Source organism: Onychostoma macrolepis, chromosome 13 (genome assembly GCF_012432095.1).
Source record: "Onychostoma macrolepis isolate SWU-2019 chromosome 13, ASM1243209v1, whole genome shotgun sequence".
Taxonomy (NCBI): Eukaryota; Metazoa; Chordata; class Actinopteri; order Cypriniformes; family Cyprinidae; genus Onychostoma; species Onychostoma macrolepis.
This window is the reverse complement of record NC_081167.1, coordinates 23,731,981-23,758,115: the sequence shown is the minus strand read 5'-3', so window position 1 is coordinate 23,758,115 and position 26,135 is coordinate 23,731,981. Positions and strand designations below refer to the sequence as shown.

Below are 26,135 nucleotides of genomic sequence, written 5' to 3'. Positions count from 1 at the left end.
AAGCACAAAATCTATAATTTAGCACGTCACTTGAGTGCACAGGTGCTGTACGTTCATGCTGTGCGCAAATTGCTCATCAAGAGTGAGATTCTGGGGATTTTTAAGTGTTTGGCTTCACACATCGTGTATTATTGTTCCAAAGAAAATGCAAGCACTAATTTAGGCTTTTTGGCTATTTCTATAAAAAGACCAGTTTTACAAAGCAGTAGGAACTGAGTCTTAAACAGAACCTGAAATTGGTAACCACATCATCTAATTAATATTTAAATGAGGTAGATTTCCACTCTCTGTATTGTCATCCTTTATTATTTATTCTGTTCTGTCATCTATCTGGAATTGCAGTGGAATGGAGAGATGGGGTTTCCAAATGAATATGAGTTTGTGGCATCTTACATGGTATAGTCTCACATGATTTGAACAGAAACATTCATTTAATCAGGGCTATTTGAATGCTATATCATGGTTGTTTTATGAGCTGATTTTGTGGTTACTAATTGGAGAAGTGATTGATATGTTGGCATAAATGTGTGTGTTTTGAAAGCTTCTTACTCTACCATGCCTTATTATGATAATTAAGGTAGTTTAATATGATAAGGTGCATTATATTGCTTGTCCAGTCATAAATCATGGGGGGCAAGATGAGTCAGAGAAACTGGCCAATATATTTTTCAGGACTCATTTTGATGAATGTTGACATAAATTTCACATTGTCATGATTTACTCACACTCATGTTGTTCTGAAGGCATAGCCATTCATTCTTTCATCTGTCTGACAAAAAATGAGATGTTTAGCAGAATGTTGAAACTGCTCTTTCCCATAAAATAACAGCATATAGATGTCTGAATTGATTTTCAGGATTTAGGTCATTATGTCCACACTGATGCACATTCATTTTGAGTTGAACAGGATAATTAATATAGATTTTTAATGTGCATGTGAGTGTGGATTTAATTTTACAAATGGGCTTGTCTGTGTTGCATGTAATTATAAGATTAAGGATTGTGGAGGAGGTTGTTCTATATATCCTTTGCCCCTCTGATTAAAACACTAGGGGGGAATTCACTAATGAATGTCACCCACTGATAGTGCTGCTTATTTGCATGAACATTCTGCATTGTTTTAGCGCCCGATTCACTAAAGGAATTATGTAAATCAGGTAAATGTCCACAAACTTATGTAAATCTGGAATTCCTGATCTTGTGGGTCATTTCTGAATACTAGAGTGTGGAGGAAACACAAATGTCTGTCCCTCCGTCTGTCGTTCTGTTTGACTATCTATTATAGACTATAGATATCAGTGCTGGGTGGTTTGACCAAAAATCTGTATCACGGTTTTTTTTACGATTCTCGCGGTTTCACGGTTTTTCCCTGACTGTGCCTTTATATGAATAAAGCCCCATTCACACCAAGAACGATAACTATAAAGATAACGATATTAGCGTCCACATCAGCAAACGATATCGTCTGTTTATTCTAAGTGCACGCTCGTCTGCCGCTTTCAATTCTGGATAATTTTAATTAATACATTTCTGGAGCTCATTATAGCAGGATGGATTCTCTGATCGTTCATCAGCTGGACAAAAATCATTCTGAAAGTGATTTCAACGATTCAACGTTTCTCTGTGCCTTTATCGTTATAGCTGTGGTGTGGACTCTGCTATTCTTTAACATTGAGAACAACTTTTAGAACTATATCTTTATTGTTATCTTTATAGTTGTCATGCTTGGTGTGAACGGGCCTTAAGAATGCATGAAACAGTTGTTGTGTTAATTGTGTTCAGCATCTCTGGCTTCTGTTAAAGGCAGTTTGCAGTTGGTTTATTTGCCCGGTTAAAGAATTATTTTTTGTGTTATTAATAGTTTAGTAGTATGCAGTTAGTAGTATGCATCTCTTCTCAATTAATGATGCTGTCTACGTTGCTTAGCTTGTATGCCGTTTTTTGAAAAATTCATACCGTGTGGATAATTCAAACTGGTTTACAGTTTAAACCCAGCACTTACAGATATCTATCTGTCCATCTATCTGTCCAACAACAAGCTTTATTTGACAAAAAGTTGCTTTTCTAGTAACAAATTATGGTTACGTGGATTTCTCTAAATTTGACATTCATTTTAATTCTGTGTTCTTACATTCAAATTTGAACTGCAATTTTGTATCCTCTTTGCTGCCTCAAATTAAATTCAGAAATTGATTTGGAGTTTAAAAGGCATTCTCAATTAAATTATAAATCCCACACAACCCATAAACATCTCTTTTAGATGACATTTCATTTACGGCTTGCTTTTTTACAGTAAGTGGATGTGATTAGACTCAGATATCACTGAGTTTCATGAATAAGTGCGTAATTGTGAATAATTTGCCTGGTTTAACTGGATTGCTTGTGGTTAGTGAATTAAACGCATGTTTTTGTGCTCTGAAATAATTATAAGTGATTACTGATTAGTAAATATGCCCCGTGGTAGTGTATTGCAGCATTTAATTCTCGCCTTTTTATTTGCTCATATGTTGTACTGTAGGCCTCCCTGGCATCGTGACCCACCAGCAAACTCCACAGACGAAACCCCTCCTGATGGGCGTATCCCACCCACCCAGCCTTCACCTGTGTGTTCGCAGGGGCTCTGTCTCAATGGTGGATCCTGTCGGCCCATCTCTCTGCCCAGCGGAGCTTCGTCTTTCTTCTGTGACTGTCCTCTGCACTTCACGGGACGCCTGTGTGAACAAGGTGAGACCTCCAGTTCCCTCCACATCACAGCTGAAAATGTTCCATTACTGAACTACTAAATTAGCCGTATCCCTTAAATTAACTCTAATGAGCAGTCAAGTATGGTGTCGAGCTTTAAAACAAAACATTTCGGTTGATGTCGTAATGATACGTAGTAGCTCACCTCCAAAAGCAGGAAATGATCTCCCACCAAACGTTTTGACTACAGAGGCACGGCACATTTTCTCGAAGGAAAATGTAATCCTTGCCCTGTTGTTGGACCAGAAATCAATTTAAATAATTTGTGATGTGATTAAAGTAAGGTCCATATAAGAAAGCTGTAATGTCAGAAATCTACTCACTTCTTGAGTCCTAGTACAAATGAGATGGTGACCCTGTCACCTGTGTTCTCCAGATTCATTTTACCTCCTCTGCCTCATGCCAGGATAAGACATGAATGATATTAAATTCTGGTGAGTGGAAAGTCTTTTACACTGTGAACCCAATTGATATTGACTGACACTCAACGTACTGTACTGAACTGCCATGGCAGAATATTTCACATTTGAACAATTTAGTCAACTCTGAACTGACAACGGACTTTCCTTTTATCAAAATCACCACCTTGTCTGAGAAAACAAAGTTTTTATGCACTTCCAGAAGTGGAGTATTCGTTGTAATGTGCTCCTCCATATAGTGCTAATTGCCTTTTTATTGTATTTTGCTCCAGCTTCTGCTGACTAACCATGTTTTGCCCTGTATCAATAAGCCAATGCTCAGGTAAAGAGCTAATTTGCTGAGCTACAAGTTCATCTGTCTCTATTGATGTAACATTCAGATGCCCTGGCAGTGAGATGCCTGGCTTCAAATTAATTAAAAATCATTTATTCTTCTCTCAGGTTTCTATTTCTGTGCCATGCCAGACATTGATTGATGTGTTTGTGAGCAGATCAGTTCAGTTCCTGTATGAGAAGAAAAAAGACCTTTTCAGATGAAGCTGTCAGTATTTTCACATTTGTTTACTACTGATAAATACTTGGCATTTCTTACGAATATACTAGAAAATGACTTTTTAAAAAAGCTTTAGAGGCACAAAAGTTTTACTGTGAACACTATTATCCAACATAAAAGTGGGCTAGCATGAAAAGTAGCTAGTTTTGCACTCATTAAGTGGTTTTATAAGTAGGTCATGACCTTCTCAGTTATATCCAACAATTGAAATGAAACCTATATATATATATATATATATATATATATATATATACAGTGGTGTGAAAAAGTGTTGGCCCCCTTCCTGATTTTTAATTTTTTTGCATGTTTGTCACACTTTAATGTTTCAGATCATCAAACAAATTTAAATATTAATCAAAGATAACACAAGTAAACACAACATGCAGTTTTTAAATGAAGTTTTTTATTATGAAGGGAAAACAAAATCCAAACCCACATTGCCCTGTCTGAAAAAGTGCTTGCCCCCTAAACCTAATAACTGGTCGTGCCACCCTTTGCAGCAACAACTGCAATCAAGCGTTTGCAATAACTGGCAATGAGTCTTTCACATCGCTGTGGAGGAATTTTGGCATACTCTTCTTTGCAGAATTGTTTTAGTTCAGCCACATTAGAGGGTTTTTGAGCATGAATGGACTGTTTAAGGTCATGCCACAAGCATTTCAATTGGATTTAAGTCCAGACTTTGATTTGGCCACTCCAAAACCTTAATTTTGTTTTTCTTGAGACATTCAGAGGTGGACTTACTGCTGTGTTTGGGATTATTGTCCTGCTGCATAACCCAAGTGCACTTGAGCTTGAGGTCACAAACTGATGGCCGGACATTCTCCTTCAGGATTTTCTGATAGAGTGCAGAATTCATGGTTCCATCAATTATGGCAAGTCATCCAGGTTCTGAAGCTGCAAAGCAGCCCCAGACCATCACACTACCACCACCATGTTTGACTGTTGGTATGATGTTTGTAGCAAATTAGCTTAAAAGGGAATTGTATATAAATAATTACAATTAATTATGATTAATTAAAATTATTTATATCGGCTGACAGTAATAACTGTAGAAAAATTAAATTGCCATCAACTGATCTGTTCGTCCAGCGACCATTCAGTGTAAGTTCATATCAACTCTAAGAAAGGATATTTTCGTGGCCACAGAAAATACTTTCCTAAGTATTAATGCATTAGAGCATGTAGTAAGGATCGAAAATCATAAAGGGACATTAATTTTCAAGGCAGAACCAGAAACGCATGTAATTTGTGCACACAACTTTTATTAACTAAACGCTGGCACACATAACTAATCTAAACAAACAAACAAACATACATACACTCACGCGTATATACAAAAGGGGAGCTAAAGTGGATGAATGAAGCCATTAGAGAAAAAAGAATGCAGTTATGGAAAGAGTCAGTTAACCACCTGAGTAAAACCATCAGCGCCGTTTATAACAGGGTCTATAGCTTATACTAAACCTCTGTTTAGTTTAGTTAGATGTACCATACTTGCACTTCCATGACTGTTGGCGTGTGTCTGGAATGCAGTCTCGGATGAAAAGTCTTGATGGTTTCAAGGTTTTGGACTCGCGATCACGTTCTTCCGGGTTGAAGAGTGATGAATTCCAAAGATGTTATTCTGGCTCTGAGGTCCGAGGAGCTTTGGTTGAATGGAAAGTCAAGGCCGCAAGGCCTGGCGCAAGACTTAAGGGTCCAGAAAAGTTCTAGCCCACATCCTTCTAGGAACTAACAGAACCGCAGACTGAGATATGTTGGAGCCCACCGGGCACGCCGGTACCGGCTCAGGCTCTCCACACGGGCAGCAATTCGGAGATTTAGCAGTAGAGCTTTTGCAGAAGAGAGCGCGAAGGCGGAACTGTGCATGAGCCTTTTAAGGTCTGCGAAGAGTCACACCTCTCAGGATGGGCTTGACCAATGAAAAAGGCTGAATTTCCAAGCGGGAGTTTGGAAATACTGGGGGGTTTTATGACCCTTTGTCTGAGAGCATGGTAATTTGCAAAGGGGTTGGATTGGAAGTTGATATACAAACTATTAAGGATTCTTAGGACACTAATATGTTGCATAGGTATCAACATGTAATATTCACTCTCAATTAGATCATCCGAAGACGAATTGATAGAGACCAGACATAGTATGAGTTAAAATGATATTAACAAGTGATCTATCATAAGCATGCATAAAACAGTATACAATACACAAAAACATATACAAGAACAGTAATAATATACACAGTGACCTGAATGATATGTGTGTTCGTTCAAAGAAAGGTTTTTTTATGAATTAATTAGAGAAGAGTCCATTTTTATGGCATAATGTCTTTCCTATAGGAAAGAGGTAGTGAGATGCTCTACATTTGCATTCCTTTGAGCAATAAAACTAGTGTTATCTGATGGGTTGCCATGGAACCGGGGGCCTGAAGTCCTTGACATACCTACTGCCACCGAGTATGTGTATTGGGTGAGGGGTCTGTGACTATTTGTTAATCTAATAACTAATTGATTTGTTAAATCAAATGCAAAATTGCAAAATGTAACGGGACGCACACCTTCCAAAAAGTTTAACTTTTGTCGCATCAGTCCACAGAATATTTGCCCAAATGTCTTGGGGATAATCAAGATATTTTTTGGCAAATGTGAGACAAGCCTTTGTGTTCTTTTTGGTCAGCAATGGCTTTTGCCTTGGAACTCTCCCATGGATGCTGTTTTTGCCCAGTCTCTTTCTTATTGTTGAATCATGAACACTGACCTTAATTGAGGCAAGTGAGGCCTGCAGTTCTTTAGATGTTGTTCTGGGTTCTTTTATGACCTCCTGGATGAGTCGTCTTTGTGCTCTTGGAGTAATTTTGGTAGGCTGGCCACTCCTGGGAAGGTTCACCACTGTTCCAAGTTTTCTCCATTTGTGGATAATGGCTCTGACCATGGTTTGCTGGAGTCCCAAAGCCTTAGAAATGGCTTTATAACCCTTTCCAGACTGATACATGTAAACTGTTTTGTTTCTCATCTATTTATGAATTTCTTTAGATCGAGGCATGATATGTTGCTCTTTAAACATGCTTCACTTTGTCAGACATGTTCTATTTAAGTGATTTCTTGATTCAACAGGTCTGGCAGTAATCAGGCCTGGGTTTCGCTAGTGAAATTTAACTCAGCTTTCTAAAATAATGTGGTTAATCACAGTTCTTTCACAATTTAATAGGAGGGGGCAATTAATTTTTCACGTAGCGCCAGGTAGGTTTGGACAGCTTTTTTCCCTTGAAATTAAATCATCATTTAAAAACTGCATTTTGTATTTACTTGCATTATCTTTGAGTAATATTAAACTTTGTTTGATGATCTGAATCTTTTAAGTGTGACAAATATGCAAAAATTTAAAATCAGGAAGGGGCCAACACTTTTTCACACCACTGTATATATATATATATATATATATATATATATATATATATATATATATATGGCTATTTAATTTGTTTATTTAATGTTTATTGCTAGAAACACACATTAGGGTTTTTAGTGCCCAAGTTTGGCATTGTAAATCTGAAGAAAAAAGATTAGAAAATTACATATATGTAAACGTATATAAAATTAATGTATATTATAAAAACGTTATATATATATCATGTAAAATGTAGTTTCAACATTTATGAAGGTTAAGCAACTCCTTTGACTGACTATTTGTTGAAAAATAAATAAATAAAATAAAAATAAAAGTGCCACATTTTTAGAAGCTTCTGATTCTCTTTTTAGGCTTTGTTTTACACTCTCCACATAGAAAGCTGCACTTGAAATCTGATCATATGTATAGAGATAAACATTATACAAGCAAGCACATATCTGAAGGCATCTTTGCATTTCGTTATATTTATTTCATTGAAAGTGAGAACTTAAGGCATTCAGTGCAACTGCTTTTGGAATAATGTATGAAAATGTTTTTCCATAAACAACAAGGGGGCCAGTGACAAATTATCATTCTGCTGGAAAGCAGTTTTCGAGTCCTTCCTCTTAGTTCTTCCTCTTCATTGTGAATGCTGGTTCCTAAGTACATTTGACAGCAGTTGAAAGAAGCTTTCTCCTTTTTTCTCATTTCTGTTATTTATTTATTTTTTCCCAGGCATGCACAGCAGAGCTTTTAGTTTCAAAGCTGTATTTTTTGCTTTGCTTTTTTTAAACTTTTGACCATGTCAGCCTTATATGGGTATCAAATAGTTGTTCAAAGTTGGTAAGACAGATCAAGAACTTGGGGGAAAAAACAGGCAACAACAAGCTTCATTGTGAATCATTTGGAGAAATTAAATGGATAGCAACAGTAATAAGGTTAAATAATATTCTAAAGCATTATTAAAGGCATGACTAGGGTAGAAGAAGACAGCATGTTCCTAAAGTTCTAAGATGAAAAAATTGGAGAAAATGGTCTTTTATAACCTCTAAAATCTTATAAGGTCATAGGTTAGCAAGAGGCTTCACCATCAGCTCTAGATAAACTGACCTTCTTGTCACTATAATTTAGTCTTCTGATAATTACTGTTCGTTGACCAGCTAGCATCAGCAAACATGTCACAGCAAAACAGCGGGAAAACATCCTGAGGGTGAAGGGTTGAGGAAGATGAGAGGGTGTCTGTGACTTCATAATGGAAAGGGAGCGATAGGGTCACACTGAATCTCTTCAATGTCACATGACAAAAGAGAACAACTGGCCTCAGAGATGATATACCAGTCTGGAAACAGCAACTAACACATTGAGTTAAACATGAAATTTTGAAGTAGAAAGGCTGAAAAAATATATATATTTTCTTGTAAAGTGCAATACAGGTATACAGGATAACTGATGGAAACTGATGGAAATAGTCTGAATAATTACAAAATAAACTACTCGACTGCCCGTTCAGCATCACTTTTTATTTTCTTTCTAAATCAAAATGAATTTAAAATGAAATCCAATGATAGAGAGTGCGTCTCTGCGTCCTGGTGCTATAGGGTCAAGGTGCTCTCTGGTCTAGGGTTTATCACAGTCCATCAAAAAATACTTCAGAATGACCATGGCAGTTGCTTGTTTGCTCTCCTTGAAGAAACGCGTGTTGATAATAAAGGCTTTTTAATTCACAAGAGTGCCATGGTCATTCTGAAGTATTTTTTGAATTTAAAATGACTTGAAATTATGATTTTTGAGCGAGGCAGTGACCACTAAATTAAAGATGTACTTCCATGCCTGAGACCATCTTGACTCCTGTGAGGTTTACCATTAAAGTCTCTTTCTACTGTACATTAATTACAGAGGAGCCAAAGGAGTTTTGTGTGGGTATTTTTATGTGATTTTTGTTCCTCTGTGATGTCTTCCTGGTGGGACTTTTACAACTTGAGTGTGAAGTGAGAGCATTAAATCAGCTGCAGTGTTTCCTTGCTGTTCGTACTGGATATCGGTTCTTGGTGGATGAGGAGCTTTTTTGTAATGTTTTAACATTGCAAAGCATCTAAATTATTACTGTCTCAGGTTGTGGAAACTCTGATCAAAAATTTGGGGGTCAGTAAGATTTTTTAATGTTTTGTAAGAAGACTCTTATGCTCAGAAAGGCTGCATTAATTTAATCATTGTGGCATATTATTATAATTTACATTTTTTTCTAATTGAATATGATTTTGTATAATTTATTCCTTTGATGGCAATGCTCAATTTATAGCAGCCATTATTCCAGTCTTTAGTTTCTCATGATTTTTGAAAAATCATTTTTGAAAAAAAATTGTGGTGCTTATTTACTTTATTTGTTTGTTTGTTTGTTTGTTTGTTTGTTTGTGTTTTCATGATTTATTGATGAATAAGTTTAAAAGAACAGATTTAAAAAATATTTTTTAAAAATCTTAGTTTATTCCTGTGATGGAAAAGCTTAATTTTCAGCAAACCATTGTTGAAAATAATTTGTTTGTTTGTTTTGATCTTTTTTTTTTCTAGATTCTTTGATGAATGTAAGTTGAAAAGGACAGCATTAATTTGACTTTATAAATTTGTAACATTTATAAATGTTTTTACTGCAACTTTTGATTAATTTAATGCATCTTTAAATAAATGCAATAAAATTATAGTTTTTTTTTAATCATACTGACCTCAAATTCGTTGAACATATATTATGAACAAATATGAATTAGCAATAAACAATAGCATAAATTAACATTAACCTAGATTAATAAATGTTTAAAAAAATAAAAGAACTTATGATACCTAGTGCATAAACTAATGTTAACAAACTGAACCTTACTGTAAAAGAGTTTATGCAAATGCTGTACATGTAGTCCTACATTACAGTCAAAAATATGGGGAGCAAAATACAATACCCGAACACATCCAAGTGAAATTTGAATAGTCAAAAAAAAATGTGATGTCAGCAATGTTCCTAATGACAAGTTGTCGTCAAGATAAAATGACTTTATTTGCCTCTCAGCATTTTTCACAGCTTGGTCAGATCCTGCCCTCCTTTGGGAGCTACGGATGCACATGTGCCTTACACCTCAAGAGTAATAATACAGACAGGGTTTGGTGTCAGGGCATTAGTATATATACAAGATGGTTTCCTCCGTATAAAACTGCTCAGCTTGCTTTCAGACTTATTTTGGGGCATAATCTTGACACACGAGTCCCTAAAGGAGAAAAGAGCTCTACGCTGTGCATTTGGTGCACACTGTGTTTCAGAGAGCATATACAGCTGTCCATCACTTTGTCCATTTACCTGTTTGTTGATTAGGCTTTTTGCAGCGACTGCTTTGTTTATTCAAGCATTTATTGATGAAACACACTGTCCATGATGAGTCCTATAAAAAGCAGGAAGGCAACCGGTGACCTCTCTCAATAACTCACTCAGCACTTCCGTGCTCTTACGCCCTTTTCTCGGCACCTCCGCCATTTGTTCTCAAAGTGCTAATTTGCAGATAATTAAGTAATCCACTGAAATGTTATTTGTCCCTCTGGGCACTATGCAAAGCAAGGGGGTTGCTATATTCAGGGCTGACTCATTTGTAGTTCCCTCATGGGAAATATCACATAATCAAGCAGACACTGTATTAAATAATTCCTCTGAGCTTACAAGTAAAGTTGTGCAGATTTCTTTTTTTTTCTTTTTTCAATGACCGCATGACATGCATGTATACTGAAAAAAATTGGTGTAGAAATAACTTACCTTTAGAAATTGCTTGTAAATTGAATTGAACACGTTGAATTAAAGGTGCCATAGAATGCATTGATACAATATTTTAAATTGTTCTCTGATATCTACATAGAAGGTATGTGGCTTAGGTAAGGGCAAAAAATCTCCAGAAACGGTTTTACATGTCCATTTGCAACCCTAGGATTTGTCCCTAGAATTAAATGGTCTGTTATTACCTTATTTGGAAGGGTATATAATAATGTTGAGCTCTGCTCTGATTGGCTGTTTCACAGTGCGGCTCATTTCAGTAGCTCACACAGCAGGAAGGAAACACAGGGAAAATATATATTTCTATACTTTCTCACGCAGTTATATCGTTGGGTAATTATACTGTATATAAAATGCGAGCATCAGGGAGCCGCTATTAATATGCAGGGCATTGAAACTGCTTTCAAATGCACAATCGCTTTTTACTTTCACTTTTGAGATTTGCTACACTACAGTGGCAGTACTTACCACTCATTTTACAAGATCAGATGCTTGTCAGTGGTGCTCAGGATCTGTAAATCATTCGCCATCATCCTCAGTCATCTCTCCTTACTCTGTTTATGTGGTAAGTGAAATCTTATGTACTGTAATGTAACAGGCTACCGCTAGCAAGCAGCTACCATGTCCCTTTAACGGCTCACGTTATATTATTAGAACGTATACTACGGGGCGTTGAATGCTTGAATCTGATTGGCTGATGAACGTTCTAAGGTGTGCAATTATTTTCAGGGAAACGCACGGCGAACGTAGTTCCAGGCAGCTCTTGACCGCATTACAGTTCCATATCACTTCTCCACATGACTTCAGTTATTTCAAAGATGCTTATACAGCCTAAAACAGCAAAAGAACAAAAACCGACAACGATACTGGCCAAACAAATAAATACAGTAAACAATAGGATAAAATAATGTGCATTATTTATCTAATAATCCAACGGCCCGTCGTCAATTATTCCTTGCGCGTTATTTGTTTTCCGTGCCTTTCTGAATACAGACACCAACACATCCCTGCACTTCACATCCCCTGCACAGCCTGGAACATAACATTTATTTCCATGATCTGCCATTTTCGCTATTATCCTCGCTTGTTTCTTCACAATACCTGCAGAACTTCTGATGATTCGGCTGTGCAGGTTCGGCTGGCGGCTGGCACAGAATATGGGTGGGTATATGCAAATGCTGGGGGCGTAACTATTAGTGATCCCGACTGTAACGTCACAGTCAGTGTTATGTCCTGATTCGCCTATTTTTCAGTGGTCTTTTGCTTGCAAGAGATTTACATAAGAAGGAGGAAACAATGGGTGTTTGAGGCTCACAGTATGTCATTTCCATGTACAGAACTCTTATTATTCAACTATGCCAAGGTAAATACAGTTTTCCATTCTATGGCACCTTTAAGTCATTTCAAGCCACCATTATTTATATGGCGCTCTATACAATAGATATTTTTTCAAAGCAGCTTTGCAGTATCAAACAGAAAGTAACAGAATCAATCATTCAAGCTTTATCAAATATGTGGCAAATCCAAATAACAAGATAATTGTGTCGTTATTTAGCTCCAGTCAGTTCAGTGTTGATTCAGTTTGGTTCAATAACTGCATAAAGTTTATAAATTATGACACAAGTTCACTTTAGCAATAAGCAGCTTTACAGAAGACAATGGTGTCATTATTCAGCTCCAGTCAGTTTAGTGTTGATTCAGTTCAGGTTAGTAAGTGTCAAAATTGCGAGATTTGTCAATTATGAACACATTCAATTCAGCTATAGCAGCTCTACAGAAGACAATAGTATCATTATTCAAGTTTTGTTCAAATTCGGTTCAAAGATGACCGTGGCAAGAATATGAACAATAAAACATGAAATCTTCAAGTAGATAAACTGAAATAGTATTTTCTCATAAAGCATACATAATCTATGTTTTATTTAGAACTTCAAAAAATATTTTTTTACAGTGCATGCAAAGGAACATTGTAAATCAGATAGCCTTTGTCACTGCTGATTGCATAGTATCTACTGTTTGCTGCATCGAAGTTGTCTGTAATGCCCAAGAAAAAGGCACAGTCACCTCTTTCAGCCAGTCGTTTGTTTTTCTTTCCCTTCGTCTATCCATCAAGACAGTATCTGTGCTTATCTCACGGTTCATCAGCCTCGTAAAACTCCCCCTTAAACAGCAGCCCTGAGAGTGTGCACTATTTTCTGCTGAGTTAGAGGAATCGGGAGGCCGTTTGAAAGGCTCCTTCGCTCTGACTGCAGTCCAATCTGCGTGGAGCGTTGGGAATCGCTCGATTTGCTTGGCCGCTTTCTGAGCCTCAAACTCTGTTCGGTGTTGGCGGCCCTTCTGGGTGCCAGAGAGGGTGGAGTCTTAGGGCTGTTTACTTGCTGACAAAGTTTTTCGATGTGAATTATTATAACAAGCCTAGGGATTTGACAGAGGAGCCTCTCTTCCTTTAGTCTGAGTCAAATTAGACTTTGCCGCTTGGCACAACGATTATTGTCACTGTTGGTGCTTGATGCGAGGAACGGAAGAGTAATATTCTCTAGGGCAACCGACGAGATTAATCCTGGTACACAAGTGTGACAGATTCTTCTGGTTCTACTAAACAGATTTACTGTCCGTCCCGAAAATCTGATTACAGACACGTTTCTGAAGTGAAAATGGCAAATTCTGCTACAGTATTGTGTTATGTAGATACGGTGCATTTATCATTACTCATATTTAAGCAAGATAGAAGATAGTGTTGTTGTTGTTGTTGTTGTTGTAAGAAAAAGTATGTGAGACTGAGTCTATGGTTTAACAACAAAGGCAGTACAGTGTCACATAAATGCAGATCCAAAAGGTCAAAAGGGTCGTCAAAGACTCATTAATTTTTCACAAGATATTTGGGACGATGTTCTATCTCTCACTGTCATTATTTTCAGGATGGATGGTTTGCAGTCAAGCCTCTGCCTAACCAGCATCTGTAACAAGCAGCTAGACACAATGTTAGACCCAAACACTTTATCACACTGATCATAATGGATCATTATCTGAAGCTCTACATCTGCAACGACAACCAGACAAGACAGCATATAGGGAGCAAAGAAACATAATCTGATTTAATGTCTATTATAAAACAGGGATTTTTAAACCGGGGTCTGGGGAATGTTAATATTGATATATTGAATAAATAAAAGCATCTTACAAAATTTGACATTTTTACTGTTTAATTTTGCTTTTTAAACATTGGTCGTATATAATGAGATTAATCCCAAATTATTTTATTCTGTTGATAGATAAGATACAATAATGATATATAGATAATACAATTTTTTTTTCTTTAACAGTCTTATATAAAAACTTCATACATGGACGTATTGTATGATTATGATGTTTCAATTTGTCAATAGTGTTGTAAATAGAAAAATTGTTAAAAAATTTAAATTCAATAATTATATTTATTATATTTATCAATATTAACATTAGTTATTGATATATTGAATAAATAATTACATTTCCTGAATCTGACATTTTTACCGTTTCATTCTACTTTCTAGAAATTGGTCATAAATATATAATAGATATTGTTTCAAAGCAGCTTCGTTAAACATTATTTGTCTTCTGTTGATAGATATTGTTACATGTCTGCCTGTCTGAGTCCCGGTTTTCCTTATTTGGTTAGGTTCCGTTTCTTGTTAATTATAGTCTCATTATCCCCACCTGTTTTGCATTACCTTGTTTGCTCCTTTTGTTCCTGTTCCTATAAATGTCCTCAGTTCTCCCTGTATGTTTGTCCGTGATTTACGTTTATTAAAGGGAAAAGTGAGTTGAAGCTATTTGTCCTCTCATCATTCGTTTATGTTTGCATTCGGCGATGCCACAACCACACACCCACGTAACAGAATCACGGACCCTAACAGAGATGGACTTCGTGGAAGCAGTCGCCGCCCTAACCTTCCTGAATCTCCCCTTTTATAAGTTTGCGTGTGAGTCCTGCGAACTCGCCGCGGCAGCTACATTACCAGACTCCACCATCATCGGAATGTTCCGGCTCGGGGCCACTTTCCACCGTCCCGTGGACCTCCCGGACACCACGGGATTGAGTTGGAGAGAGGCCGTTCTTCGGTGTCTGGGAAGCGTCTGGGCCCGAGCCGGAACTAACCTGCCTGCCGCTGCTCCCCCACACCAGCCATCATCCCTGACTCTTCCTCACCAGCCGCCATCCGCAACCCACGAATTCCCGCCACCGTTCGCGGCTACGGCTAACCCGCCAACAGAGAGTGCAGCCAACCCGCCGACAGAGAGTGCGGCAAGCCCGCCTGAAAGTATGGCAAGCCCGCTGGTCCCGTCCAGCTCACCTGTGCCTCCGCTGGTCCCGTCCAGCTCACCTTCGCCTCCGCTGGCCCCGTCCAGCTCACCTTCGCCTCCGCTGGTTCCGTTCAGCTCCGCGCCGCCCCAGCGCATTCAAGAATCCGCGCTTCAAGAGCGCCACCCTGTGCCTGCGCCAAGAAGGTGCCTCCCTAGCTCCGCGCCGCCCGAGTGCATTCAAGAGTCCGTGCTTCAAGAGCGCCAACCTGTGCCTGCGCAAAGAAGGTGCCTCCCTAGCTCCGCGCCGCCCGAGCGCATTCAAGAGTCCACGCTTCAAGAGCGCCATCCTGTGCCTGCGCCAAGAAGGCGCCTCCCTAGCTCCGCGCCGCCCGAGCGCATTCAAGAGTCCGCGCTGTCCGAGCGCCCCCCTGTGCCTGCGCCAAGAAGGCGCCCCCAAGAGTCCAAACAAAGATTGAAAGCCCCTAATTTCAGCCTTAAAATTTTGGGGGGGGGCTATTCCTACTTGTCCTGCTCCGTCTTGGGTGCCCAAGCTCCCTGCTCCACCTAGGCCTCCCAGGCTCCCTGCTCCTCCTTGGCCTCCCAAGCCTCCTGACCCGCCTTGGCCTTCCGAGTCCCCTGACCCGCCATGGCCCTCGGAGTCTCCTGTTTCGCCCTGGATGCCTCCTTTTGTATCCCAGTCCTGCACCGGCATCCAGGGCGCCCACCCCCCCTCCCCGGTTGTACTGTTACGGCGCGGGACGTGCCTACCGGGAGGGGGAGATACTGTTACATGTCTGCCTGTCTGAGTCCCTGTTTTCCTTATTTGGTTAGGTTCCGTTTCTTGTTAATTATAGTCTCATTATCCCCACCTGTTTTGCATTACCTTGTTTGCTCCTTTTGTTCCTGTTCCTATAAATGTCCTCAGTTTTCCCTTTATGTTTGTCCGTGATTTACGTTTATTAAAGGGAAAAGTGAGTTGAAGCTATTTGTCCTCTCATCATTCGTTTATGTTTGCATTCGCCGATGCCACAACCACACACCCACGTAACAGATACATTACAAAAAAGAAATTAATAAATAAATACCATTTAATAATAATAATAAAGTATAAAATAGTGTTGTAAATAAAAATTGTGCAAAATTCGCCGCAGTTTCAAAGAGAAATGTCCACTGAGTGGCATTAAAACACGGGTTCAATGCGTAAACCCTGGCATGTTTTTATTACATTGATATAGGTACGTATTAGGGGTGTCCTATGACGGTAAAATGACGTCAAAAAGATTTGCATGCGCAGGGTAAGATTTGTGAAGGTGTCCATAAGATAGCAAGCATAAATTAATTTTGCATGCGCAAGAAAAGATTTGTATAAGTGTAAATCGCGTTTCAAACATAAGAAAAAAAGATTTGCAGCCTTTTACTGTTTTTTGTAAGTGTAATTCATGTATTGTGAAACTGCAACTTCATGCTAAGGCAAAATAAATATGATCTGTATTCTTCTGACTTCCATTTTTCCGCGCTTACACTTTTGGCACTGTTGTTTCGCCCAAATACAGCCAAAAGTATTGCAAGCCTGTGCACAGCGTTTTGCAAGCGAAAACAACCGCATCAAGAACTGCAAAACAGATTGACTGCGTAAAACCAATATGTGTGTGTAGAAAAAAAAATTGTTGCAACTGTCTAAATGACTTCTTGTGTGCATAGAGCAAAATGTTCCCCAAATAACCCGCTATGTACGTCTGCGTCTTTGCGCCGCCAAGAATGCTCCTTTGTCGGTCACGGATTAGAAAGTGAAACTTTAATCTATAGGGGAAGTTGGATTTATTCACGCACGTTAAAATATTTATTTAAATCTTCTTTCTTTTAAGATTCTTATTTACAGCATTATCATAATAGGCTGTATATTAACTTATTGGGAGAAAATCGGTAGTTCCATGTGAAATCACAAATCAGACACTGAGCACCCCCATATTGCCAAAATGGCATGATCATAACACCCCGCGAATATTCGACTGTGAGATTGGGAGTCGAATCAGGCTCCTCCAATCCAAGCATGAAATCGTCGACTATTCGGGGTCACCCCAGTACCTATTGCTGTGTTTTTATTACGTTGCTTCAGGTACCTGTTGTGGCAGTTCAGAATTCAAATATCCGGGAACCGTAGCTAAAAATGAATTCTCTATTGTGTTGGAAATATGCCCTACACCAAAGCTACCCGATAGTGTTGACAAATGCAAAACTGATATAAAAACACATTTGTTGATGCAATCATGCTATTAGAACTTCCTTATATGCAGATTTGAACTGTTTTGTCAAACTCTAGTTACACAGAATTCGATCCGGAGCTCCTCACCTCTCAAGTACGTCTTTGTACTCCGTGAGCTACCGAACAAACTACCGTCTATGAAAACCCATAGATATGAATCTGGATATGTGTGATGCTAACGTACAAAAGCATCAGTTTTCAAATCTCCCAGCATATTAATATTGTTTTGAAGTCAACATGATATTCTTCAAGTGTGCGAAAACTACGAAAATTAAAGCCTATACGCTTTATTAATCGAAACTCTTTTAGGATAAATCATAGTTTCATTTATTTATTTTTCCAGTTTTGTACATGTGACATTTCTCTAAGGCTGATGATACACAGGGAAACTTTTTTTGAGCACGGTTTCTTGTGCACGTTCCCATTAAGAATGGGAAATAAATTTCTATCTCACCTGGTTCTCTTTTGACGGCAACATTGCCCAAAATTGCCCAGCAACATTGCTCAAAAAGTTGCCCCGTGTATCATCAGCCTAATACTGGAATGCTGAACTATTCTCCAAAATGGTAGCTTAAACATATATATCAGCTTTAAAATGCCTCTACTAGTGTTAAAAAAAAAAACAACAACTGGGGGGGGATCACGTGACCCTTCGACGGCGATGCAAGTTTAGTCTTTCTCTCTGCTCACTTTGCCGCATATTATATGATCCTGTCAGTAAAATTTGAACCACTCTGCATTGGACCCATCATGAGTGCTAAGGCAGACAAAGGGGATCGGAAAAGAGAGATTGAGCAATTGCCAATGAAGAAAAAATTCAGAGATTCCGCCATCTCCAGAGAAGATCTCGACGATGCTATTGCTAGCCGTATTGAACTAGCATTTAAAGAGCAGCAAAGCACTCTGAATTCGGTTGTGAATTCGGCAATAAGAGATGCGATGGACTCTGTACTGATTCCAGCATTGCACGAACTGCGTGAGGACATACAAGCGACCAACAAGTCTGTTAAAGAGCTAAGAGAGGAGTTTGAGGCCATAATTACCGCGGCGAAGCAGACACGTGACCGCGTTGATTCTGTTCAAGCAGATGCATGTGAGGATAGGAGGGCAGTCACGGATGTAAGAAATCAGCTGGAGCAACTCACCGAGAAGATGACAGATATGGAGGACAGGTGCAGGAGGAACAACGTACGACTGGTGGGGCTACCAGAGGGGGCTGAGGGATCCGATGCGGCTGGCTTTCTCAGAGTTAATCTTCCCAAGTGGATTCCTTCCTTGAGGGGCCGTGACATTGAGATTGACCGGGCGCACCGCATGTATGACGGAGGGAGAGGCTCCGATCGGCAGCGCTCTCTTATCTTCCGTGTACTGAGATGGCATGACAGATCAGATATCCTGAAGGGTGCTCGGCAGGCTTATCCGGTGAAATGCGCACAGAACAATGTCACACTACTATTTTTTCCCGACTTTAGTCCAGCTACAGCGATCAGGAGAAAGGCATTTGGTCCGGTTTTGAAGAGGATGACAGCACTTGGCCTCCAGCCCTTCCTCATCTATCCGGCGGTACTTAAACTACAGCACAAAGGGGAACAGAAAAGCTTCGATTCCCCTCAGAAAGCGGAGGATTTTATCAGCTCCCCTGTCTCAGCAGAAGACATATGCCGCAGCTCTGCGGGGCGGTGACGGGGGAACAGCGGCCGCTGTCTCTCCGGCCCAGCGGGAGGAACTTGATGGCCGAGATGGACACTAGCTGCCCTAGTAGGGGATGAGGGTAGGATGGACATGGACGCTGGCTAAATCTATTTTTTGCTTTTTCTTCTCTCCTCTCTACTACTGAGATATTGTCCCTATATATCCGGTACAACGATCTCATTGTTGGTAAGACTGACACTCCTTTTTTTCTCTCTCTCTTTTTTGGAGGGGACTAATTGAGAGTAGGTTTAATTAAAAATATTTTTGGGCTGTGTGGGCCTTTTCGGGAGACATGTCTTGCGTTGGAGTGGATCGGTCACGAACCATCACTATTTTTGTTGCTCAGTCAGACCTATGTTCTCGGTGATGTGCGGTCTGAGTTGTTCCTTGTTTATGGTTGTTGGTTGTTCATATTTTTATGTTTTTTTTACTTTTTACAACAGACATTTATACTTTTATTTATTTTACCTTATTTTTAAAGGGATTTTTCATCAAGGAGGTTTGGTATCTAAAATGCACATCAGCGTTTACTAGAGGTCGACCGATAGTGGATTTTACCGATACCGATAGCTAGGTTGGACCACACTGGCCGATACCGATTAATCAACCGATAGTTTTCAAAATAGATACTGGAAGAGAGCTAGTGCTTTACTATTTAAAAAAAACAAAAAACAAAAAAAAAACAGCAACAGTACTGAACCATACTTTGTAAATGAATAAAAATATTAATATTATTTACTATATTGATCATTAAAGTTATTTCATAGTTTGCTAATGTTAAAAGAAGAAACTTTAAAATTAAAAAATGTAGCCTATTAGTAGCTAATAGTGAATATTGAAATGAACAAACTCTAACAAGGAACAATACTTCTACAGTTTTCATTACAAATGGACCCTTATTGTTAAGTATTACCATTTAATTTCAACAGCCATGCTTAAAGATGGCCATCTTTAAATATCTACACAAGGCCATAGCATTAAAATTACATACATATGGATATTGTATGTGTACTCACACACTTTATTTGCTTTTATTTTTTAACACTTAAAAAAAAAAAAAAAGTTAGTCACACACCGGGCAAAAGCACAGCGCTGCGTCTAGGAGAACTCAGAGGTATCTCACACACACACTAGACGCTTTGCGTTCAAATCGAGTGGCGGTCTAAAACAATTTATTTAATCACCAAACGGACATAAGTTTACTTCAAGAATGAACAATGTGGCATAAATGAGTTTGAAGTTCGGTGTTTAAAAAAACAGAGCAAGCGGAAAGAGAGAGTGCGATCTGTATTACAGCTCTATATGAAGCATACAGACTTTATTAGAGCCACAGAAAGACAAACGTTTTGCTGAAAAATGCACAAAACATAATTTATAGCCTAGGGTGAAGTCATTATACATTCACAACGATTTTGGACAAATATAATGTCATTTAATAGAAAACTATGTGAATGGCGTTCTGTTCTGCGGCAGGCTTTTCTGTCGGCTGTATTTAAATGCGAGTCTGGAGTTTCCCGCTCTGTGCAGCGCGCATTGTCACGTGTCAAAATAAACAACACGTGCTGTCAGTGATTTCCGCCTCTAGAGGCCACTCTTGTACTGTATAATGCCAGCGGACCCTTCTCAGCCAATCCAGAAACGGTTGCAAACCGGAAAACTATCGGCATGGATTTTTGCCGATAACCGATACTTGTGGCAATCAACTATCGGTGCCGATTAATCGGCAAAACCGATGAATCTGTCGACCTCTAGCGTTTACATGCTATTTACAGAATGGAAGTGCTTCTGTTTTTTTTTTTCATTTATTGAATACAATCTTGGGATTATGAATATTCAATGCATACTCTAAATATTTTATCACTGAATGTGAATGGTTTAAATTCTGCTGTTAAACGAACCCGTGTGTTAGAATATTTACACCGTAAATCTGTTACCTGTGCCCTAATTCAAGAGACACATTTAAAACAATCTGACGTGGCACGTTTTCAGAATAAATATTATAAATTAGCGGCTTTTTCCTGCGCTCAAAATAAAATTAAGGGGGTGCTTATCCTTGTTAACCGAAAGTTAAATTTAACAATTGAACACCTTGATAGTGATGAGAAGGGTAGATTTGTTTTTATCCGATGCAAAATATATAATAATAGGTTAGCATTGGTCTCTATTTATGGTCCGAGTGAGACAGACAGTGCGTTCCTTACACAGATTTCCAAAACATTACTTGAGCAGACTGACTGCCCATTAGTGGTGGGTGGTGATTTTAATGCTGTCATAAATCCTGCTTTAGATAAATCTCAATCTGATACAACAGCCAATCCATCCTCTAAATTACTGAATAAATTTATCACGGAGCTCAACTTAATCGATCTTTGGAGAATTCCGAATACTAAAGCTACGGACTTCACTTTTTTTTCTAATAGACGTAAGACTTTCTCTAGGATAGACTACATATTTCTCAGCCCATCTTTAATTTCGTCTAATTCCTCCATCTCTATATTACCAATTTTATTATCTGATCATTCTGCTGTGTTGTGCAGTGTTCCTCTTTCCGATGTTAAAGCCAAGTCCCCTAGATGGCGCTTTAACATATCATTATTAAGTAATCAGACTTTCATTACTTCACTAAAAGAATATATTAAGGAATTTCTTGAAATTAATATGCCCTCTGATGTGGATCCTCAAATAATGTGGGAATCGACTAAGTGTGCCATATGAGGATTCTGTATATCTTTATCTTCTACTCTTGCCAAAGCGAAAACTCACCAGTTTTTAGACAATTAGAAAATGAAATCCAATCATTACAAAACCTACAAAAACAACATTTTACTGAGCAACAGGCTACACAGTTGTTCTCTTTAAAAGAAGAACATGATTTACTTTCACACTCAAAGGCGGAATTTATTTTACATAGGACTAGGCAAAAATATTATTTTGAATCAGAGAGACCTAGTCATTTATTGGCCCTTAGGTTGAAAGAATGCGAGTCTAAGGCATATATTAGCGCAATAAAATCATCGGATGATCAGGTCACCACGAAACCTGTGGCAATTAATGACATATTTAAAGGTTTTTACATGAATCTGTATAAAGCCGAAACAGATTTTGATGAACCAATTTGTAAGCAGTATTTAGATAAATTGGAAATGCCTCGGATCTCACAGATGGATAAAGAATCTTTGGAGGCCCCATTAAGTTTGGAGGAGCTTCACGTCTCTCTAAAAAGCCTTCAAAAGGGCAAATCGCCGGGTCTAGATGGTCTCCCCCCTGAATTATATTTAGAAATTTGGGATTTGGTAGGGACACTTATGCTTAATTCATTTAATTTTGCAATTGAACATGGGGTATTTCATAGAGATCAAAAAACATCACTGATTTCATTACTTCTTAAAAAAGGGAAAGATCCATTAGATTGTTCCAGCTACAGACCGATTTCGCTTATCCCATGTGATCTAAAAATCTATGCTAAAGTTTTTGCTTCTCGTATGGAGAAGGTAATTCATAGTCTGATCAAGGAGGACCAAACTGGTTTCATCAAGGGGCGCAATGCATCTGACAATATGCGTCGACTCCTTCATATTCTTGACTTTGCAGACTCCCACCCGACCCCTTGTGCAGTCTTTTCACTTGATGCAGAAAAAGCCTTTGACAGGCTAGAGTGGAATTATATGTGGGCAGTTCTGCAATGTTTCGACTTCAGTGAACACTTCATCAGTCATAACTGGTAATATTATTTCCCCCCCATTCCCTTTGCAGCGGGGAACAAGGCAGGGATGTCCGCTTTCCCCCTTATTGTTTTGTCTATCTCTTGAACCCTTAGCACAAGCTATCAGGAAATCTGAAGTATCGATTAAGATTCATGATCATAATCATAGTATTTCGTTATACGTTGATGATATTATTCTAGATTTAGACCACTTTGATGTTTCAGTCTCTAGTATAATTAAGGAATTTGATAATTTTAGTAGCTTATCAGGATATAAAATAAATTGGAGCAAATCTGCTTTAATGCCAATTAACAATGTTAAAGTTAATTCTTCTATTCCCTCATTTATCCCTATTAAGGAATCTTTCATCTATTTGTGCATTACCATATATAAAAACATTCATAAGATTGCCAGAGACAATTTTAATAATATTTTAGTTAAGGTCAAAAATGACATTCAAAGATGGAAGAATTTTAAAGTCTCTCTTCAAGGAAGAATCTCCACAGTTAAGATGAATTTGTTACCTCGATTTAATTTTTTTTTCTCTATGCTACCACTTTCTCCCCCTCCAGGTTACTTTAAGGAGATCAACTCCATAATTTCTAAATTTATCTGGAATGATAAATGCCCCAGAATTAAACTTACCACATTACAACATCCTAATAGCGCAGGAGGACTGGCTGTACCAAATTTTGAACTGTATTATTGCTCGTTCCAGCTTAAGGCTCTTCATAATTGGGTTGATCCTCAATCTACAGTTTCTTGGAGAGTGATTGAAGCTGACAACGTTAAACCAAATAGACTCCAAGATATTTTATTTACTGGCACAGGAAAAAAAGGGGATAATTATAAATTTGGTCCAGTTATGGCCAACTCTATTAAAATCTGGAAAACGGTGGACCGTCGGATAGGAGGAACCTTCAAATTTTGTAACAGTACACCTTTATGGCACAATTTTAATTTTGTATGCGGAAATCGTCCATTTGTCCAACCCTCTTGGTCCTCTTTAGGTGTAAACACGTGCGGTGATATATATGATAACCAGGGCCTATGTTTATTTCAGACATTAAGAACCAAATTTTGTCTACCAGCATCCGCATATTTTGTCTTTCTTCAATTACGTTCTGCTCTCAAAGCGTATGGAGTTCCTTGGGCATCTCCCATCCCCTCTCATCCTATGCAGGATTGGATTGCACCATCTGCTGGTCGGCCGTCTGTTTCTTTAATATATAATAAGATTATTGATTGCATTACAAAACCTCTTTCTATTAAAACTATTTGGAATAGGGAATTATCTGACCTTGATTTATCTGTCGACTGGGAGAGAGTGTGGTCTAATCTCAGTTTAACATCTAAAAATCTGGCTCATCGTCTTATTCACTTCAAAGTCATTCATAGAGCATACATAACTCCTTACAAAATATTTAAAATGAAACTACAACCAAATCTCAACTGCCATATATGTAATACTACATCATCAGGTACTTTTCTGCATATGTTTTGGGAATGTCCTGTCGTCATCAGTCTATGGACACATGTAAACCTGGTTTTATCATCCTTACTGCAAATTGATTGGTCTGTTAATCCAAGTTTGTGTCTTCTTAATGATGATTCTGGTCTCTTTATAAGTTCAATGCAAAAGAGAATGTTGTTTGCTGGTTTTACAGCTGCGAAGAAGACAATAATACAAAACTGGTTTACACCGCACATGTGTGGAAAAACATATTGGATCTGTAGCCTCCTGCAAATAGTGACTTGTGAATGTACAACAGCACGAATCAATGGGGCCAAGCCTTCTACCATTGATGCTTGGCAGTGATTTCTCTTTGATATACGTGACTGTATAAAGGAGTGGTTTTTGTGTTTTTCTTGTCCTTCCCTCTCTCCCTCCCTTTGACTGGACTTTGAGATACTGAGTATGTGTCTGTTGTGGGTTTTTTTTGTTTTTTTTGGATGTTATGTATGAAAAAAAAAAATGTTGATTAAAAAATAAATAAATAAAAAAAACTGGTCCCTTGTGTTTGGTTAGATGTATTTTAGTATGTCATTGCAGAAGTCATGTACAGTCAATTGTCTTTCCTGGCCTCCCTGAGAAATGCATCCTGCCTCTTGCTGAATCAGCCTTAATGTGTGGTATATAGACCGCTGTTGGAGCAACACCCTGACACACGTTCACCGCAGACGGGCCACGTTGAAGTCTTGTCACATATCCCTTGACAGTGTCGTGCTGCATACAGTGCCTTCTGTGTAACAGCTAACAGATCATTACCGTGGCAGAGAGGTCCTGACCATAGCACATAACACCCACCTTCCTCTTCCCCTAAAGTCACTGTCGTCTGTCACCCTGTGGGAGATAACATTGCTCAGAACACGTCCTGACAGGATCCTCCTGCCTTTGCGTGTAGGCTACTTATCAGAGTCTGCCAGACATTACTGCTCTTGACTGTGCATTCAGCTAGGAGGTTATACTAGTAAACGATCAAAAGTCATAATGTTTCAATCAAATAAACTATAGCTTATGCATTTAAGTATTTTATGATGAAAAATCAGATAACTAAAAAATGTGAATGCTATAAAACTAATGTCAATTTACAGTGAATTTGTTAAAATACAGTAGAAAGAGTAATATTGTTAAGTATTATAACAATTTAGAATGAATGTTTTCTTTTTTATTATAAAATGTAATTTATTCATGTGATGGGCAATTATTTTTAAAATTATATTTAAAAAAATATCTTTATATTTAATATTTATCTTTGATCAATAGAACAGTTCAAAAGAACATCATATATTTGGAATATAAATCTTTTGTACCATTATAAATGCCTTTGTCACTTTTGATCAATGTAATGCATCCTCATTGAATAAAAGCTTCATATATATCCAAAAAATATTAGGCAGCAAAAACAAGCCATTTTCATCACTGATAGTAATAAAATATGTTTCTTGAGCAGTTAATCAGCATATTAAAATGATTTCTAAAGGATCACGTGACACTGAAAACTGGAGTAATGATGGTGAAAATTCAGCTTTGCCTCACAAGCATTAATTATATTTTAAAATATATTCAAATCAAAAGTTTTCTTTTAATTGTTTTACTATTTTACAATTTTTCTGTTATTACTTATTTTCGATCAAATAATATCTTTCAAACACATTAAAATAAAACTTAATTATTTCAAATGTTTGACATACTGTATGTAGACTTGGAAATATTTGCACTTCTATAAAATGTATTTGTCATACCCCATGCATTTAAAATCCCTAATTATTTAGGACAAAACTGTGCGGA

The 26,135-nt window shown here is 38.1% G+C and overlaps 1 protein-coding gene across 1 annotated transcript in view; it reads left to right on the top strand.

Annotated features, from left to right (window-relative positions):
* Positions 1 to 26,135, top strand: part of eys (eyes shut homolog) — a 209,067-nt gene that overhangs the window by 136,553 nt on the left and 46,379 nt on the right. The window contains exon 34 of the mRNA XM_058795808.1: positions 2,519 to 2,724. Coding sequence (XP_058651791.1) covers positions 2,519 to 2,724 — 206 coding nt within the window. The remainder of the gene's footprint in view (positions 1 to 2,518; positions 2,725 to 26,135) is intronic.